The 20,181-nt window shown below is 40.7% G+C and overlaps 1 protein-coding gene across 5 annotated transcripts in view; it reads left to right on the forward strand.

Moving 5' to 3' along the window:
- The window catches only part of farp2 (FERM, RhoGEF and pleckstrin domain protein 2), a 50,332-nt gene that overhangs the window by 25,680 nt on the left and 4,471 nt on the right, over nt 1-20,181 (forward strand). For 2 of the 5 annotated variants that reach the window (XM_088078154.1, XM_088078158.1), the window contains 13 exons: nt 54-321; nt 10,350-10,534; nt 11,488-11,577; nt 12,434-12,567; nt 12,662-12,743; nt 13,052-13,289; nt 14,116-14,246; nt 14,321-14,389; nt 15,156-15,245; nt 15,963-15,983; nt 16,582-16,664; nt 17,653-17,771; nt 17,991-18,154. In XM_088078154.1, coding sequence (XP_087934280.1) covers nt 54-321; nt 10,350-10,534; nt 11,488-11,577; nt 12,434-12,567; nt 12,662-12,743; nt 13,052-13,289; nt 14,116-14,246; nt 14,321-14,389; nt 15,156-15,245; nt 15,963-15,983; nt 16,582-16,664; nt 17,653-17,771; nt 17,991-18,154 — 1,674 coding nt within the window. Of the gene's footprint in view, nt 1-53; nt 322-10,349; nt 10,535-11,487; nt 11,578-12,433; nt 12,568-12,661; nt 12,744-13,051; nt 13,290-14,115; nt 14,247-14,320; nt 14,390-15,155; nt 15,246-15,962; nt 15,984-16,581; nt 16,665-17,652; nt 17,772-17,990; nt 18,155-19,105; nt 19,246-20,181 lie in introns of all 5 variants that reach the window. The other 3 variants (XM_088078156.1, XM_088078157.1, XM_088078155.1) reach the window with 3 other exon arrangements.

The raw sequence follows: 20,181 nt of genomic DNA on the forward strand, positions 1-20,181 counted from the left end.
TACTCGTTATGACTGTTTTCTGTTTTTTTTTGCTTGTCCCACGTGTGTTTCAGAGCTTGTCATTCAATGACAGTCTCAGGGCCCCAGGCTCCCCCTCCTCCTCCGCCTCTGTGTCCTTCCACCCAGCGCACATCTCCAGCGTCCTCCCGCGGCCCGACCTGCAGCCTCAGCCGCAGCCTTTGCCCGCACTGAGCCGGTCTGCAGCAGCGCCTCCTCAGCAGCAGCAGCTTCAGTCCCCTCCGCAAGCCACCACCAGACCCCCCAGCCCTCCGAAGGAAGACGCCGTCAAGGCCGCTTCCCCGTCTCACTTCGCTTTTCAAGGTGCCCCTAGCAATCCGTCCGCAGCACACTGCGGCCCCTTGTTTGTGTGTGTAGAGAGTGGCACTCCCCAATCACAGCCCTCCAAAAATGGCAATGAGGATAATGAGCTTGGTGGGAGGAGGGGGACGGGGTGCTCGGTGGGAAGGGGTGGGGGAGGGAAGAGGAAGGGGGTTCTTACACCTGAGGCTTTTGAGGCGGAGCTTTTGCGTACGAAACAGAATCCCATGTTCTCCATGTCAAACTCACCGCTGCACGTCTCTGAGGAGTTCATAGATGACGATCCCACTGAGATCTCTTTTTACGGCGGGGGGGCCGAGGCGTACTCCTTCGGGCTCGATGACAAAGTAGATCAGTTTGATTACGAGGTGTCTGACCTCAGCAAAAACAGGATCTTCAGCGTGGGCATTGAGGACCTGAACGGGAACACCAACGCGTTCCCTGATAGCATCGTTGGTCACTCTGAGACCAGCTCTTTGGTTAATAACCGCTCCGAGTGCAGCTCCCTGGACAACCTGGGGCTCAGCTCTGCGGGCGAGTCCATGACGGCGGGTTACGGGGGCACCGACTCCTCCTCGCTTCGCCTTCCAGGCTCTGAAATCCAGTCGGAGGCCAGCTCCATGGTCAACTTCCCCGCGTACTCGGTGCGATCAGAGAGCAGCTCTGCGGTGCAGTTCAGCGACCTGGTCGAGCAACTCGAGCAGCTCAGCTACCCCCCCACGGCCACCGAGGGCTCCGGAAACGGCAGCTCGGATTCAGACTCCGACTGGGGCTCTGACAGCGTCCTCCCCCCAGAGCAGAACCTGTTTTATAGCAACGCGCTGACGGGGAGCGGTGGGATAGAGGGTTTCCTCCTTCAGTGCCACAACCTGCAGGCCCTGGCCCTCGCAGACCCCTCTGGGCCCCCGCACATTAAAATGTAAAGCATGTATCAGTGCAGCACTTAATAATGAATAATTCAGCCCCTCCAGGATGTTGCAATCGCAGCAATTAGGGCAAATTTAACCATTCTCCGTGAATTCAGCACGCAATTTTTTCCAGCTTTTTTGCAAATTCAACCAATCATGCAGAAAGTTCCCACGCGCAGTGACACTACGGTTATAGCTCCAATAGCCTTTTAATTTGACTACTCGGCATGTTTACGTGATATTAGAAAAAGTGGAATTACTGTTTGTCCACTAAAACTGGACTTTTAAAATACATGTAAACTGTCCGTCATGTAAACGCCTCAGTCGCACTTAAAGTGCACCAGGCGTTCTCTGCATGTCACTCATCGCCATGCTGGCCTCCCTCAGTGCTTATGATAGGGACTGTTTGTTATTTATGTGGGGGGAAGCGGTGCTGAAAAACAGGTCAGGCATTCAAAAAACATTAAGCACTGAGGCGGGACGTGTGTTTTTAATTTTGGCTTAGGTGAGGAAAACACAACTTGAAAAGGAAGTATTTTATATTTATTTCAAACAAAAAAGTTACATCCCAGCCACCCCCCTCCTCTGATAAATAAAGTACAGTCCCACAGCAAAACATATTTCAGCCACCTAAAAAAAAAAAAAAAAACTGTCAGTTTTAGTGTTGACTTTATTTAAACACTGTCTCCTCTTTACCTCCCACAACAGCTGATGGAGGCGCCGGTAGAGCAGCAGCTCCTCCAGTCAGTGGAGTAAAGTGACTGTCTGGTGTTTTTGATATAATGGCTTTAAATCTCCGTCAGTAGGCGGTAGGCGGGGCTGTTTGACAGTAAGGTAAAGCACACGTGAGCGTGTCATATTAAGTGTCATATATGTGTCATATAAATCACAAACTCATAACATGCAGTTTTATTCTCACTTGAGCAGATTTTGAATGAATTGCATAAGAAAAAGCAACTATTTGTGCAGTTCAGTTAAATTTTATTATTTTTCCCAGAGGGTAATTTGGGTTGCAGCAAGTGTAAAAACAGAATAAAAACACAAAAACCACAAACAATATGACACAGAAACATACAGCAGGTGACATTAATCTGTACACAGGATGACTTTATAATAGGCTTGATGACTTTATATTTAAGCTTCACAGCAGCAGATTAATATGTGTCCACCATGACTCTGTAGGGCCTATAATAATTCAGTGAGTGTTAAATATGAAACAAAAAAACATCTCCTGTACATCACCAGGTCGTGACAGTCACAGCAATGCAGCATCAGGACCGTGAAGGCCGATGCTGCAATATAACTCACAACTAAAACGTTTCTGCCTAATCATCATCATCGTCATGCGCTTACCTGCAATATAATTGCAAAAAAAGGGCCTAAAACCATCACAACATGCTTCACAATTTTAAGGAAAGCTGCCGTGAAATCAGGAAAATTGGGTCACAACAATCCCAGAAAGAGCGTGCGACATCCTGGAGGGACTGATAACTAAGTAGCAGCAGCACTCGTTAACAGTCCATCTTGATTTGATTGTGAACAAAACTTTTGACATTCAAGAAGCTTTTAGTGATCAAATGAAAAGGACCTAAATAGCTGCACCGTGTGAAGCGGCTGTTGTTTCCAGCAGCCTGCGCTCCCGTCTGCGCTCATGCACGTCGTCGTGTTCACTTGGTAGCTGTTGGAGGAAACATCTTCCGTTCTGTATGTTGGTTTTCTGCAGCAGCACGCCTCTTGTCGTTTGTATCAGTGATTTTTGGACCGTGTCATGGTCAGTTAGGTGCTTCTTTTTTGAAAATCACTCCTGTCCTCTCATGACACTTTGCTCATCAACTTTTTGCCTCAATTTTCATCAGTTTCTTGAACGACAGTCTTCTTCGTCTTTTCAGTTGTTCAGCATATGTGGTGCAAATGTTGCATTTTGGGCGAATCCCTCAGATTTGAGAAAATGCAAAACATTTCGTGCCCTTACTTTGGAAGATTTATGCCTTTTGAAAGATGTTTCACGTCCTTTAAAACACGAATGTACACGTTGTTATAGGAATGTCTTGTTAGATTTGCCTCCATCTGGCTGAATACATATTTTAGCTGTCAGATAAAAATACTTCTGAACCACCTTCGCCTTGCTTCACAGTTTCAGTTTACTGAAACACATTTAGCTAATTAACGGACATTTGTAAGTAATGTATTTCATCTTATCTTTTATTATGATTTATTCCCACATTTTTTACTTTTGACCAACAAGTGAACTTTAAAAATGTGATCCTAATTTACAAAGTACTTAACAAATACTGTCATAATTATTATCACCTGGCATTTCTTAGATGGTACTTTTAGTTTCCTAGTTAATAGTAATATTAATTTGTCTAATCTCAGGGTAAAAATAAAACCGTCAGCCGTCCAGGTTCAGAGATTATTTCCGGCCTCCTGTTTGGAAAATATAAGACTCAGTGGAGCCACTTCTGTGCCTCACTGACATCTGCTGGCTGCAGCCGGCACTCTGCACATCACACCATCCACAGCTTAAAGTAGATGTCATGCACTTAAACTTTTGCTAGCTTCATAATGTCTGAAGGATAGGAAAAAAAATCTCACCAAAATAGACACTAAGATTTTAGCTTCATGCAAAGTTAGAGAATGTAATCAGTGTACTAATGAGCCGTTGGGTACACTGTTAACGCGAGGGATGCACTGATTGTGGAATTCTGGGATGATGCAGATGGTTTATTTATTTCAGTTTTTTTCTGATGTTTACGCAGATTTGTTGTTCACAGTGTAGCATTATTAGGGAAACGACAGGCTGCGACCTTTGACATGTCGATAGTGAGTTAAGTGCGTCATTTTATCCTGACGGCATTCTGGGGAAGATCTCTATTCCTCCCAAACACGTTTTCCACCGTCCCTGGGACGCTGTCAGTCTGCATTTTACTCCCAGCCCACACTGCCTGCTTGGTGTTCACACTTTTTTAGTGTTTGTTGCTGCGGCGCTGCTGCAGAGCTTCCTGCTGCTGCAGGTAGGTCCACAGTTCCTCTGTGAAATCGTGGACTATCAGCTCCCAGAAATCCCTCATACGTAGTCGCTCACCATGGTTACTGGGATGTTTGCAGGACATCACTCAGAGGAAACACGGTCATCTTGCAGTTTTGTTTTATCAGCATTTCAAAAATATCGTTTCAGTTTTGCACAAACCTGTAATGGAAACCCGCGTAATGTCTGTTTTTGCTGAAAAAGATGTGAGTTACATAGAAAAAATCAGCAAGATTCTGAATCTCTGTTCCTCAGCTGAGCTGCGTGTGGCTGCTTCAACCTGTTGACATGAACGCCAAAAAAAAACCCAAAACAAAAAAACCCAGGTTCTGCGATGCACACGTGCAGCTCAGACAGGCAGTGTGACCTTGGCACATTTTAGCCCGCACAAAAAAACAACAGAAAAACATTGGCCAATGCCAATGGCAGTCACGAAAACAAATATCGTGTGGCAGCAATGCTCGGCCGCTAAATCAGTGCATCCCGAGTTAACACCACCTTCTACAAAATGAATGTATCATCCTACATGTATGTAAGGCTTTTTGCACCTTTAGCAAACTTGCAACAGTTAATAAACTAATACACGCAGCGCTTTTCAACATAAAAACCATCCATGTTTGTAACTTGTAGGAAAACCTTTGGACGTAGTAGCGGAGGCTTTTATCGAAGCGGCAGTATGACCAGAGGTCGATGCCGCTCTGTCTCTTTTCTGGCATGTTTCGGGGTTTTGGCTTTAGTTCTGTTCAGGGTACCAACAAGGTGGTAATGTGTTTATTGGAAGGAAACGGGGTCTTTTGCACATTAGCTCTGAATCTCTCGGTACTTTTATATCAGCTGGTCTTTTTTATTGTTGTTTTTTAAGTATTGGTATAGGAATGATAGTTTGTCACGTGGTTACTCGCTAGCACCCAAGCACAATGTTTTTGATTTTTGTTTTGCGTCCGACCTCCAGGCCTCGGAGGTCCGTCTGGTCTAGTCAAGTCCGTCATGACAGTTCTCCCCAAAACCAAAATACATATTATTATTCTTGCTTGTAGTTCTGTTTTTCAGTCTGGATAGTTTACGGTAAAAAAAAATCACACAAGACAATAAAAACAAGTTAAGAACAACAGATAAAAACACAAGCCTAGAAAACACCAAAGGACTCAAACCTATCAGAAAAAAGTAGTCTCTTTCCAGAAATCATGACTCGGTTACTCAAAATAATCCACAAACCTTGCTGTGAGCAGTTTCATGTAGGAACTATTTTCTGTCTACCGTAATACACCCGTTGGTCGCTTTAACATGCGGCAGGAAATGTGCATCTGCTGCGAGCTCACCGAGCACCTCAGAGACGGCTTACGTTACATCGAGCCTCTCGTCCATGAGTAGATTCGTGCTTCTTTATCCACAGTGACGCAGTTTGCAGGAAAAGTTTGGTAGAAAGGAAAAATCTTGAGTAACCAAGTCGTGATTTCTGGAACTGTTGAGTTTTTCAAATGTATTTTTTTCAACCCTGTCGCCTTACAGGTCAGTAATTTTAAAATAAAAAAATAAAAGAAAATAAAAGAGATAAACACCACTTTTGAGTGGTATAATAAGCTACGGGACAGTATCAGTTTGAAATGCAGAATTAATGTATCTAAGGGGAGCTGAAACGTCCGTGTACGGCGGACTCTGTCCATCAAACCCCAGACTTTCTCCCCAGATCCCGCTGTTTGCTTGCTTTATGAAGTTTAGCTAGACCATGGTGGGTTTTTTTCTAACGGCGTGTTTTTTGTCATACAAGAAAAAAAAACTGTAATGTGAAATGTTTTACAGACAAAAAAACAAACAAAAAACCTTGAAAAAACCTAAATGCGAGATGTTTTACCAATTAAAAAGAAAGGAAGAACGAGGTGTGCTTCGACACGGTACTGTTATTTTTATCGCCCGATGACAGCTGAGATTGGCTCCAGCATCCTCACAGCCTTTATGAGGACAAGCAGTAACGCAGAATGAATGTACTTTCATTTGAAAAAGACAGTACTACTGCTTTTAGTATAACTTTTATATCATGGTTTAACCTTTAAACTGATATATCGCTGCAAACCTCAAAAAGCATCAAAAATAGATGCCTCGCTCGTCATTTTTAAACAACAGAAGTCCACTGAACATGCAGAGATACGTGACGAGATGGGACTGAGAATGCGTTGAAGTCAGATATAAAGCCGATATCGCCAACACTTGGAGACTCACCAAAACTATCGAGACTGATAAACAGCACTACAGGCTGAAAGAAAAATATCCATCTCTGATAATGGGGTGAACTGTCGTAAATCGTATTGTGCCATAAAACCCGAAAAGCTTACACTGTTTGGATATCGAACTTCATGGTGTCATTAAACAATCTTGACAAGTGCAATTTTTAAATTTCCTGTAATCTGAGCTCGCTTTAATCTGCCTGAATTCAGATTTCACTTTTGCTTGAGTCATCTTTCTGTCTCACCGCAGTGCCTTAAAGCGCTTACTTTCACTCTTTTCGTGCTTATCACGTGAATCTCAGGTGTACGTTTCCTGTTTACTTTTTCAACGGATGTTTCCGGTGAGAATCTGTGTGGAGAAAGGGGCTAAATTACGTTTTTCTCTTTATTAATTAACCCTTTGAAACCTGAGCAAATAAGCCTGATTTCTTTCAAAAACACTGGAAGCAGGTAATGAGCTATGAAAGAAAAAAAGACCTAAAATTAGCACAAAAAGAAAAAAATATGTGAAAACAGAAAGATACAGAAAAATTACAGAAAAATTAGTAGGAAAAGAAGAAAATGAATTACACAGAAAAAGCAAAAAAGGAAAACTAAACTAAAAACTGGAAAAGGTGCTTTAGAAAATTAGAATAATTTTGTAAAATAATTTTAAATATGTAGTAATGATCATTACAAAAAGCTTTCTTTTTTATTTTTTACCAAGAAAGTTTCACAACTTTTTTTTTATTTAAGAAATAATCTACTCATTTATTGCAATTTGTGGAATATTTCTTACCAAGTAGTTCACTGCCTTTTTTCCATGTTTTTGAAAAAAAAAAACGCATTAATTTGCTGAAAGTGCAAAGGTTTAAATACTTAAAAAAGACATCTCAATAAAGAGAAGAGATCAGGTTTCAAAGGGTTAAGGATTAATACTCACCAGTTCTCATTGTCATTTTGAAGGATTGTTATTTTTCCCCATAAAAGCAACAGCAGCTGTTGAACATTTAGTCTCACGTGCCATCAGTCGCCTGTTAGAGCGAGTTAGTTGATCTGATCAGTTTGTCTCGATGGCTTTTTTATTTTATTTTCTGCCATGTGATTCTTCCCACATCTCAACAAAAGACTTAACGAATGACGGGGCTGACGATTGTCACCAGCTAAGCTAGAACTGCACTTAGGCATCAAGTAATCATCACTTAATCCTGAATATGTATATTGACTTATTATAAACTTGTACTTAATGTGTGTATGTTTTTACTCTCTCAAGAATAAAGTAATCACTTTTGGGTACCACGAATGTCAGACTTAAAATCCTTTTTTTTTCAGATGCAGACTGCTTCAAAAGAAACCGCGGCGGTAACCCTCTGCCATATCATAGATTTTAATAACCGGACCAAATATGGCGCCCATTCATTCCAATCAAACTGTTTGCCTGGAAATTTGTAAAAACAATATTTGCCCTTTTGAAAAACTGAGCATCGGACTCCTTAGGGTTCCTTTATACTGCCTTTACTTACGTAGATGGAGTCGAGATACTAAGTCGTGATATCGTACCTTTAAAGAGGCAGCGGTGGTCTGAGCAGCCGTTAAATACATCCCAACACTATGATGGAGAATCCTTTCCACTATTTTCACTATATGTGACTCTAAGATTCCTCAGTTCCACCGTTATTGTAATTTCTTTGTCATTTACTACGTTCCTATCTTGCTGAAACTACGTTACATAGACTACATGATTTCCAGTGGTAATGCTGTGCTTAGTCCATACCCGAAATCTTTCAGAAAACAGAAGGCTGTATGTCTATACATAAAGGAGTCCTTAGATGGACTTTTAATAAAACCAAAAGCTGAAAAAGGGCAACCAAAATATTAAAATGAACTTTTATGGACTAAAAATACCCTAAAAATAGTCAACAGCTACGCTGTTAGTTATAAGTTATAATAAAATATAACCCCCGTACTCTTGTTGTGAATGTTGAAATTAGCTACAGAGACCGAAACTGTTTTCTGTATCCGGCTGTAAACATGTTTATATCTGCTGTAAAGTTGGACATTTTAACATGGAGGTCTACGGGGACTGACTCGCTCTTGGAGCCAGCCTCTAGTGGACATTAGAGGAACTGCAGGTTTTGGTTTCATTTTTCAGGCCTGAAGGTTGCCGCTTTACTCAGACACCAGACTGGCCATATCTGCTGTTTTCAGCCTTTTCTTAAGAATGTGAAAACTAAAGGAAAATCTGAAGGACAAACTTGTGATCCCATGTAAATCTCTTTGAAAGCTGATATCACGAGCAGGAGCAGCTCTCAACTCCAAACGGTTTACTTCTTACTTTCGCCTTTTACTCTCTAAGCGAGTGGATCACGTGTCCTCTTACAACAGGGAGACTCAACCCGCTTTGCTTGGGGGCCACTTTTGCAAAGTGACAGGAGGCCAAGGGCCCGTCGCAGCAGCCCCGTACATGTTTCTAGGATTTTAGAGTGTTTCTAGAATTTCAGCAAAATTTTTAGGATTTTAGGACATTGTGTTGATGTGTTTTAGGACAGTTAGGACAGACATTTCTCTGATTGTAGGATATTTTTAAGATTTCTTTGGATATTAGGAACATTTCTAGGATTTTAAGGCATTTGGGACATTTCTCTGATTTTAGGACGTTTCTTACATCTCAGGATATTTCTATTTGATACTATGGATTCCACGACCTTGCTAGGATTTTAGGACATTTCTAGGATTTTAGGACATTAGTGTCTTAGCCGGGACCTCTGTCGGGGGTGCGTTGGATCCTCCGCTGGCACTTTTTTTGATCAACAAGCTCTATTTTGATGCTGTTTTATGCACTCTGGCACCTTATGGAGACTAAAGTACAAAACAGCATTCCCAGTCTGAGTAACTTTATTTTAATTGTGAATTAAAAAATGTTTGGGGGGGTGGGGCCCCTGGCACCCTGTAGGGGCCAGATTTGGCCCTTGGGCTGTAAGTTGAGTATCTCTGTTTTAGAGGAATTAGTTAATATAAAGTGCCCTTCGATGTTTTAGAAAAAGCAGCCTGTATGAGACGAGCCGACACACATCGCCTTTGTGTATCTGAAGCAACAGGCGTGTGTGCAGTTGGGGGTTGGGTCAGACTCAAGATTCCTAAACCTAATTCCAGCCGAGTGTGTGTGTTTGGACAGGCTCCGTGCCAAGTCATTCCACAGCGGACCCTGGTCCTCCCGCTGTGGAGCCCGACGTCCGCTGTCTTCCCCGCTCCTGTCCGTCCCCGTGGGACATTGCAGATAAACTATAAACAACTATTTGCCCTCCAGACAAGCCACATTCCTGATAGCGTGAGCAATTATTTCCGGGTCGAGCTTTTCTCTTTTTTTTCCTCCTCAGCCTTCCCCCACTCCTTTTTTTCCTCTCTGTAATAGAAGTGGAAGAGCAGCTGTGGTGACCTGTGACTCAGTAGAGAGGAAAGCCCGGCGTTTCGTCTGTTTTGTCTCCTGATTTGTTGTGTGGCGAACAAAAGCAGAAGAGCCAGTTCTGTGAGACGGAGCCGGGCTCGTAGACGCTGGCAGTGAATCATTTGCTGTGAAAACAATGGCAGAGGGAAAAATGTGGGAACCATTACTTTGCGTGGGTCTCCTCTGCAGTCTCTGCTTTCATTTGTGGCCGATGTGTGTGATGAACCATTCAGCTTGTTTTTGTAAAAATGTGCAGGTAGTGTGTGTGTTTTTTTTTTCTTTCTGAGAGGAAATGAGATAATTGTGGAAAAACAGTTTAGGTGAAGATGAAGTTTATCTACTTGGGCGACCCCTAACACTGTTATCTTATTTCAGGATGTTTTTTATTCGAGTTGAACTGTATAAATCGCTGATTTTAATTTTTATTTTCTGTGTTCCCTCCTGCACAGACTCGGTGGTGGACAGCCCGCAGCTCTCCCCCTTCAGCTCCAAAGGTCCCCTCTGCCTGTCCCCCTCATTCCAGATGTCGACCCTCAGTCTGCCGGGCCAGGCCCCGTCGCCGCTGCAGAGCCCCATCCTGAGCGAGGTGGGCAGCAATGCCAGGCTAGAGGAGGAGGAGGAGGGCAGGAGGAAGGTACACTGCTCACATGCCACCCTTCTACCCCCCGCCTCTCAACCCCCATTTAACCCTCCCCACTAAGAAAAAAAAGCAATAATAATAATAATAATAATAATAATAATAATAATAATAATAAATCAATGGTTATTTTTTAAACAGACCCCATAGATTTTTAAATGTACCAAACAGTTAACCCTTTAAGACCTGGATCCACATCACTTTTCTTGTGCCGCGTTCAGACGCCTTTTACAAGCTGTTTAACCCAAATTTGTTTGATTTCTTTCAAAAAATGTGAAAAATGTCCCTTAAATTGCAAAAAAAAAAAAAAAAAGGTGAAAATGTGACAAGAAAAAGACCCGCAAAAAAACCAAACAAAAAACATGGGGGAATAAACTAGGACAAAATATCCATAAAATTTTATTTTTAATCATAGATTTAATATTATGTTACAGAAAAAAAGTACAGTTTTTCAATTTTAAGCTCTTTATTTGGTCTGTGTTTTTTTTCTTTGTTGTTGATTTTTTTTTACTTTTCTTCCTTTTTTGTGCTGATTTTCAAGTCAGCTTAAAACTTTTTTACAAATTTTTTGTAATTTTTTAATTTTTTGGCACATGCCTTATTAAGTTGCTCACTGCCTTCTCGCCACATTTTTATAAAAAAATCAAACCAGTTTGCTTAGAATTCAAAGGGTTAAGATTACCATTCAGAAAAATCAAAATCAAAAATCATTTACTGTTTGAATGCTTTTAAAATATTAGTATAGCAACAAAGATCCACCTGTTAATATGGAATTAGTAGAATTAACAGCACTGGTATTATTTCCGTACACGTATCTAGATATACAACAACAGCAACTCACTTATATCATTAAGTATCAGACTTCTTATTTGTATGATGAAGGTAAAGATTTGAAATTTGTCTTTGTCTCATGTTGTCCATCACTCAGTTTGAAATGTCTTCTCCCTCAGCGATATCCCACCGATAAGGCCTACTTCATTGCCAAAGAGATTCTGACCACAGAGCGGACGTACCTGAAGGACCTCGAGGTCATCACTGTGGTGAGTTTTGGGTTTTTTAAAACTCTGTTTGTGTTTGGACTTACTGAGCCTATGCATAAATAATCTGGTCACTGGAAAACTAATGTTGGCTGTATATATTTGTATATTTAATAAATAATAAAAGTCATGAAATTTGAAAATAGCAATTTTCAGGCTTGGAAAAAAATTTGGAAAAGTAAATATACCCTGAAAGGTTTGGGAAAAGTCATGGAATTTTGTTTCATGAACATAATAACACGAAGTGTTCAAGGACTGTTAGAAATCTGAAAATCAAACATTGTTTTTGTTCATTTTTGGTAGTTTCTGGCTGTGATAAATTTTTAACTTTGTTTTTTTAATAAAACATGTAATTTTTTTTTTTCAAAAATCACCAAAAAAAACCCTCAAAATGTCATCCTTGAAAATTATCAAAAAATAGAGAAAAAATGGCAAGATATTTTTACATAGCCAAAAAAATGCTAAAAATGTTTCTTTAAATATCACCAAAATTAAAAAAAAACAAACAAACAAAAATGCCTTTTTTAAAGGTTGCCAAAATGTTTTGGTTTTTAATGAAAGATGAGCAATAAGTAGGTCTTGAAAACTTGCCTCAGAGTCATTGAAAAGTCATGGAAATTTATTGGTAAGAATGTGTACAAATCCTGGTGATATAAAAACCTAAAAATAATTGTAGACAGCGTTAAAACAGTTTTGATAACTCATTACAGTCCCCTCATAAAGAAAGCTGCAGGAAGCTGCTAATCATTGAAACTGAATAAACCTCACCTGTGATTTTCATCCACGATCATGCAAACAGCAGCATGTTTATTATGAGAATATACGCGTCATCAGTGTGCTGTCCCTCTCGGGTCTCTAGTGGTTTCGCAGCGCTGTGATCAAAGAAAACGCCATGCCCGAAGGCCTGATGACCCTCCTCTTCTCCAACATCGACCCCATCTACGAGTTCCACCGAGGCTTCCTGAAGGAGCTGGACCAGAGGCTGGCTCTCTGGTAGGTGCTCCTCCCGTGTTTCTCTGTGATAACGTGCGGACGCCGCTGAGGAGATGATGATAATAATACGACGTCTGCAAATCTGCTTCCTCAGGGAGGGACGCTCCAACGCTCACGTCAAAGGGGACTACCAGAGGATTGGAGACGTGATGCTGAGGAACATGTGCTCTCTGAAGGTGAGGATGCTCCGTTACCTCCCCGAACATCACCTTTGCATGTCTGACGGACAGGCAGAATTTAAAAATAAATAAATAAATAAATAAATTATTATTATTATTATATATATTATTATAATTTGAAATAAAAGCATGGATACGTTTTTCTGTCTATAGGACAGCAACGACCAGACCTGTGCAATGTTTCCTAAGTGAAAAAAAAGCTGTTTTGGTCACCTTATTTATAAAAGTGAAATCTGAATACTGCCGCGGCGTGTTACGTCAGATTAAATCTCAGGAGCACATTTATTGTCGTCCTGTTGTTAAAGGAGTTCACCAGCTTCCTGCAGAAACACGACGAGGTGTTAACGGAGCTGGAAAAAGCCACCAAGAGGCTGAAGAAGCTGGAGACGGTCTACAAAGAGTTCGAGCTGCAGAAAGTCTGCTACTTACCCCTCAACACATTCCTGCTCAAGCCCATCCAGCGCCTCATGCACTACAAGCTCATCCTGGAGAGGCTGTGCAAGCATTACTCCCCCTCCCACCGCGATCACGACGACTGCAAGGGTGAGTCCCGCAGACTTCGCCCTCACACCTCTGAAGTTTAACTGAGTAAAGATCACGGTTCGTAGGTCACGAAAAACCTGGAATTTATAAATATCAATTTTCAGACCTTAAAAATTTTTTGGGAAATGAGCTTTTCCCCGGAAGTTTTGAAAAAATCTGTTTTTGTATTTATGTCAAAATACCTGTATGACGGAATATATGTGGTTCAGTTTAGATCAGCTGAGAAAAACTAAACTTTTGGACAGTTTGGGTTGTTTTTGTTTATTTGTTCATCACGTACTTTTCCTCATTTTCTCCCCTCCTTCTGTCTCTCGCTTCATGTTTGCCCACGAGGCATGTCAAATCATTTTTTTAAGCACTTTAAATATGAATATGTATTTATTTACTATATTACTATCCTTTTAAAAAAAACAAAAAACATTTCAAACCCAAAATACTGGTATTTTTTGCCATTAAAAAAAAAAGGTATTTATTCAGGGTTTTTTAAAGAAACTTTTTCAGTGATTTCTGTTTTTGTAAATGTTTTGGCGATTTTTACAGAAAATGTAAAATTGGGGGAATTTTTTTGTAAAATTATTTTTAAACAAGCATGGGTTTGGTAGGCATGTTTTCTTTAGAAATGTTCAGCATTTTTTTTCTTTTTTTTTTTACACACACACACACATACGTACATGTTTATATATGTGTGTGTGCGTGCGTGCGTGCGTGCGTGCGTGCGTGTGTGTGTGTGTGTGGATTGAGTGAGTTTTGGAAACCTCCTCAGCTGACGGTCAGGAGACGCTCATGGACGTATGTTGGATTCACATCGTGTTGTGTTTGCTCACAGAGGCTCTGAAGGAGGTGGCAGAGATCGTCACTCAGCTGCAGAGCAGTCTCATCCGGCTGGAGAATTTCCAGAAGCTGACGGAGTTGCAGAGAGACCTGATCGGTATCGAGAACTTAACGGCGCCCGGCCGGGTGAGTGGGCGGGGCAGAGGGTGCGTTTTGCTGGGAAAACACGGAGCTCCTGACAAACCCTCTTGTGTTTTTAGGAGTTCATACGAGAGGGATGTCTGTACAAGCTCACCAAGAAAGGACTGCAGCAGAGGATGTTTTTCCTGGTTAGTACAAAAATCTGACTTTACTCTTCCTGTGATTAACCACTTCCACTCCACCCCTCCCTTCTGTAGACTCATTTTTGTCCTCTTCAGTTGGGCAGGGGGACTTTACTGGGGGACAGGAAGTCAACAGAAGTGGTTGACATCATTTGAAAGCTGGAAGATGATTCAGAGATGCAGCTCAGCACTCAGTGTCGGGCTTTTCATGTCAAAAACAAACTTTAGAGTTTATGGAGTTTAGAGCAGCAACTATGTTGGCAAATTTAGGTTTTGGTTTATATATATGTGTATATATATATATATATATATAAATCCAAAACAATACTATTATTTTTTTTTCATTTTATTTTGTCTTAAAGATTTTTCTCAAATTTTTAAAATTTCCTAGCGGTGTTTCTCTTGTGCTGCATTGTATTTTGGGTTAGTTTACTGCATTAGTTTACTGCACGTGTGCTGGATGTTATCCTCATTCTGTCTGCTCCATTTGAGCAGAAACCTGTAATACTTTGAAATTATATTTTTACTCTATTTTTCAGCTGATGACACAAATCGTTGTCAGCAGTCCTCTGATTGGCTGATTGAATATTTGAGGCAGTCTCTGTTTGCATACGCATGTAGAGGTTAAATTAAACAGAGTTAAATATGTCGTCAGTCAGCGGGACGATTCGCGGGAGTTTCTCTCCTCGCCATCAACAGTAACATCACATGGAGACATTAGAAAAAGTGTCATTTTCCACTGTAATGATAAATGTTTTCGTTGTCTTTTCAGTTCTCAGACATGCTCCTCTACACAAGCAAAGGTGTTACAGCGACCAATCAGTTCAAAGTGCACGGCCAGCTGCCCCTCCACGGCATGATCGTGAGTATCTGAGCTCCAGTTCACCTCCTCCTTAACGGGACAGTTCACCCAAAAATAAAAAAAATCAGTCATTATCTACTCCCCCTCATGCCGATGGAAAGTCGGGTGAAGTTTTATATTCCACAAAACACATCCGGAGGTTTACGGGGGAAAAGGCGAAGCACTCATCGTCCAAACAGCTGAAGCAAATGTTGACCAGGATTCAAGTGTGCAGACACAAACAAGGAATCTGAGTCCTGTTAGTTTGCTCTCAATTTACAAATTAAATATTAAATATAAAAAACAGGAAGAAAGAAAAACCGAAAAATACTAGTTTTAAATGTACATATGTAAAAGCCCTGGTTAAACAGTTTTAGCTAATATATACAATAGAACTTCAAATACATTATTACATAATCAAATTATTATTACATAATAATCTAATTACTTTATATCTTTATTTTGAACCTCCGGTGGTGTTTTGTGGTCTACACAAACTTCACTCGACTTTCCATCGGCACGAGGGTCGGCAGATTATGACTGGATTTTCATTTTTGGGTGAACTGTCCCTTTAACCCAGTCAGCCCAGTAAAGGTCCCAGTATTCTGTTAGAGGAACAGTGACCCCTGGTGGTGACGTGTGTAGTGTGGCTCCGTCGGTGTGATCTGATCAGTGTGTTAAGAAGGGAGGGCCTGGGTCTCCTAACGTTGCCTGTCTCTGCTTCACTCCCGGCTGCAGCTCATAGTGCTGGATGCACCGGTAAGTCCTCTGAGCTCTGCCAGCTTGGACGCCCAAACTAAGGTCGGGAGATTTGTTCAAATTTTCCAGCCTGCGATTGGTGATATGCAGTCATGCAGGTGTGTTCGAGCGGCGAGTTTGCTGCTTTCCAAAGGCTCTCTTAGCTTTTTCTTAGTCTGATGAATAAATAAAAGCCAGCTCAAGCTCAAAGCTCAGCCAATCGCCGATAGCTGATCAATTTGTCCAATCGCCCGACCCTAACCCAAACCCTACCCCCCTTCTGACGCTTGTGCAGATAAATCACCAAAATGCACACCCAACAGAAGGTGCTTGCAGATATTTTTAGTTGTACATCAAGCCAAAAAAAGCTTGGACAAATATCAAAATAAAAGCATCATATCACGATGGTGCTTGTTAACCGAGTGTGTGTTGGTCTTTAGTTCTGATAGGAGGCTAAATGAAGTCCTCCCTCCGCACAGATGTCCCCGTAGACGCTCTCTGTCTCACGTCTTGTGTTTCCTGTTATTCCTGAGCTCAGAGATTTCCGTGTTGGTGTGTTTTGGACCGGATGCGTCCGATATTTGTTGACTGTTTTCTGGGTTTCTCTTTTTGTTTGCAGGTGGAGGAAAGTGAGAACGAGTGGTCTGTCCCTCACTGCTTCACCATCTACTCGGCTCAGAGGACCATAGTCGTGGCTGCCAGGTGAGGACGGGAATGTTTTTTTACTACAAGTTAGGTGTTACAGCGACCAATCAGTTCAAAGTGCACGGCAAGCTGACTTGTGATCATGTCGAGTTTGTGGAAAACACACTTTATTTTGAAGTACAGTGAATTTCCAGCACATAGCTTTTTTTTTAATTGTGGCCTGTGGACGTGCTGTGATTGAAACAATAATAAGCACTCTGTGGTTGCGGTGTCCGTCGGATATTTTTAATCAAACGGTTTCTGGCAGTGAAGATCTTTTTTTTTTGCACATTTTCTTTCTAAATTTTCTTAGAAAAAAGAAAATTGTAAAAGAAAAAAAAATTATTAAAATTCACCAAAAATATATTTTTTTAAAAAATCAACAAACATTTTGTAAAGAAAAAATACTTTTAATGATCAGCCAAAATTTTAAAGGAAAAAAATGCCAGGGATTTTTTAAGGAAAAAGAAAGAAGAAAACTCTGGCCTTGGAAGGCATGTTCTTAAAAAAAAATTAAATAAATAAATCTGGTGATGTTTTTTCCTGCAGATGTCTGGGCTAAGCCCCTCAAATCCTTGAAACCCCCCTGGTTTCAGCAATTGCATTTTATTCTTGCAATATTTTTATTTCATTGTGTTATAAGCCAACATGGTGCAAAGTGGTGCACGGTGCAGCGCAGGCATCATTGCTAACTTTAGACTGAAAAGTTGTCATTTTCACGCCGAGCGCTCACGTTGTGTAAGTGACAAACGGACCTGTGCCCCTCTTTGCGCTCCTGGGTCTGTAGATTTTATAGAGGTGTGGTCAGCCAGGCACATCTGCGCCATAGACAACAAAAAGCTGGTCTACAGTCATACCACCCTGTTCTTCTGCTATTTAAAGGGCGTTTTATTCAATAATACGATGCGCCAACACCGGCAGATCAGCTCGTCCCGGCCCCTGGAGAGGCGCACGACGGGCCTGGTTCCTGTCGGTGTGTGACAGAGGCTCATGTTTGTGATTTCAGCTCTAAAGTGGAGATGGGAAAGTGGATCGAGGATCTGAACATGGCTATCGACTTGGCCAAGAAGTCACAGGAGAAATCCAGCATCTTCCTCGACGCTGGACTCGGCGACCACTCCAACCGTAAGATCTTCTCTTCTTTCAGCGTTGAGTGAGGATGTAGAGGATCTGCAGTGCCGATGGAGCGGAGAAGTTTGCTTCGTGTGCCTTTTTTATGCTTTCCTCAGCTGCATGAGAAATAATCTTCAAAAAGTTTTTTTCCTGGGATGCAGCGACATTCAGATCAACAGTTAATATCCCTCTCCTCCAAACGACCTCCCGTCCCTCCTCCTCCCCCCTCAGGGTCGTCTGACGAGGTTTCTCTGGAGCAGGAGTCGGAGGACGACATGAACTCCTCCCGGACTTCACTGGACAAGCAGACGCACCACCGTGCCAACACCACCATGCACGTGTGCTGGCACCGCAACACCAGCGTGTCAATGTCTGATCACAGCCAGGCTGTGGAGGTACTCCTCCCCGGCCAAATTTAAACACGCGTACACGCACATTTACATTCAAACACGGATCAGAACAAAGAGAGTAAGTCTTTAAACCACAGCGTGTGTAAAGGAAGTGGATGTAACTACCGTGACGTCAGCCTCAGTCTCAGAACCCATCAGCTATAGATTTATTATTGAAACTTTTTAACCCTCGTGTTGTCGTTGGGGTCATTCTGACATTCTGACCCCAAATGAAATCCTTTGCTGTCAAAATATGTTTTTTATATTTATGTAAACAAGGTCTATTTTCCCTGATTTCCAAAATGAAGGAAAAAACAAAAACAATTTATACAATGTGTTTTAAATAACAGTCAAACCAGACGAGTCAGAATGAAAAAAACTCTTCAACAGAGTTTAAAAAAGCAAAACAGGAAAAATAATAATTATTTCATTATTATTTTGATTAATATTAACTAAATATTAGCAAACAAACAAAATGAAAACAAAAGCAAAACGTGAGGGAAAAAAAATAATGCAGGTTTATATTATTTTAGCATTAGCTTCACTTTTCAGACCTGAAGGCTCTGTCCACTTCTTTTATACCGTCTATGATTTGAACTCAAATTGCCGCTGCGTAAAGACATCGTCGTCGCTCTGGGGTCCATCTCTACGTTTCACCTTTTCTTTTTAACCTTTTCAGTGTCTCTCTTTTTTTCCTGCTGCTGACTGTTAATATCTTGTGTCTCCGCTGTTTGTCTGGAGCGCGTCCTGGAGAGTGATTGTTTTTTCTTATTTAATTGAAGGGATATTAATGTGCACGTGATGAAGGTTTTTCCTGCGACACTAACACTCTGACTCTACAGACCTGGACGTCCTCCCGCTCTCTTTTTCCTCCCTCGTTCTTCCTCTCAAAGCTAACATGCTAACACTTCTCTACACCTTCTCCTCTTCTTCCTCTTTGTCTCTTCGCCCTCTCAGTCTTCGGCTCTCCGGCTATCTCCCCCGAGCTGCCTCCTCGCTATCTGCTCGGTCAGGGCCAGCGACCAAACACCATCACACATGTTTGCTGGTACCGAAACCAGAACCTCTCTCTCACTGATTACCTGCGCATGAACCAGGTACTCGAGCCACGGTCCAGGACACATCACGACAAAAGGTCTCATTTTAATAATAATAATAATAATAATAATCTTACTGAAGGCTCAGAAGAGAGCATAACAAAGTAAAAATAGCTAATTATATATTAATGACATGGTGAAATTTCTATTTTTTAAAAAAGTTGTTAGTGTTTTATTGAGATTTCACACTGGTTTATTTATTGATAAATCATATTTATCCTCCATATCAGAAGAGATTCCAGCAGCCACACACAAAACAAACAACTTAATACAAGAATGAACTAAAGTAAGACAAAATACAAACAAACAAAAACACAAGGCAGCCACGGATGTATGGAGGACAAAAAAACCAATATCAATACTTAAAATAAAATAACTGCATAAATACATACAGGAATTAAAAAATGTAGGGATGTATTCATATCTACAGATATAAAACACAATAAATCCAGGAATTTAAATTAAAACTGTAAAATATACAAATATAGAAACAAATAAATAAATGCATCAATAAATAAATGCAGTGGTTAGGACATCCTACCTCATTAACACAGACACAGAAGTGAATTTAAGATATTTATTCATATCATGTTTTATTTCAAACGTGTACTTATTTATGTATTTTTTTCCAAAGTAGTTTCAATATTTACTTACTTTGTTTATTTATTTATTATTCCTGCACATTTTTAATAATAATAATAATAATAATAATAATAATAATCTTTATGTATAGAGCAATTCTCAAACAAAATTAAAACAAACACAAAATGTAACAAAATAAACATTTTTTTATACATTTTTTATTTGCATATTATTTAATACAATCCTGCCTGTTTTTAAATTTATCTGTTTGTATAAGCTTGTACTTCTTTTATTTATTCATTTTTGAACTTCTTAATTATGCATTTTTTATAATTTAATTATAATTCATTTAAA

The sequence above is a fragment of the Plectropomus leopardus genome, chromosome 5 (assembly GCF_026936395.1).
Source record: "Plectropomus leopardus strain MGB_pleo_1.0 chromosome 5, ASM2693639v1, whole genome shotgun sequence".
Lineage (NCBI taxonomy): Eukaryota > Metazoa > Chordata > Actinopteri > Perciformes > Serranidae > Plectropomus > Plectropomus leopardus.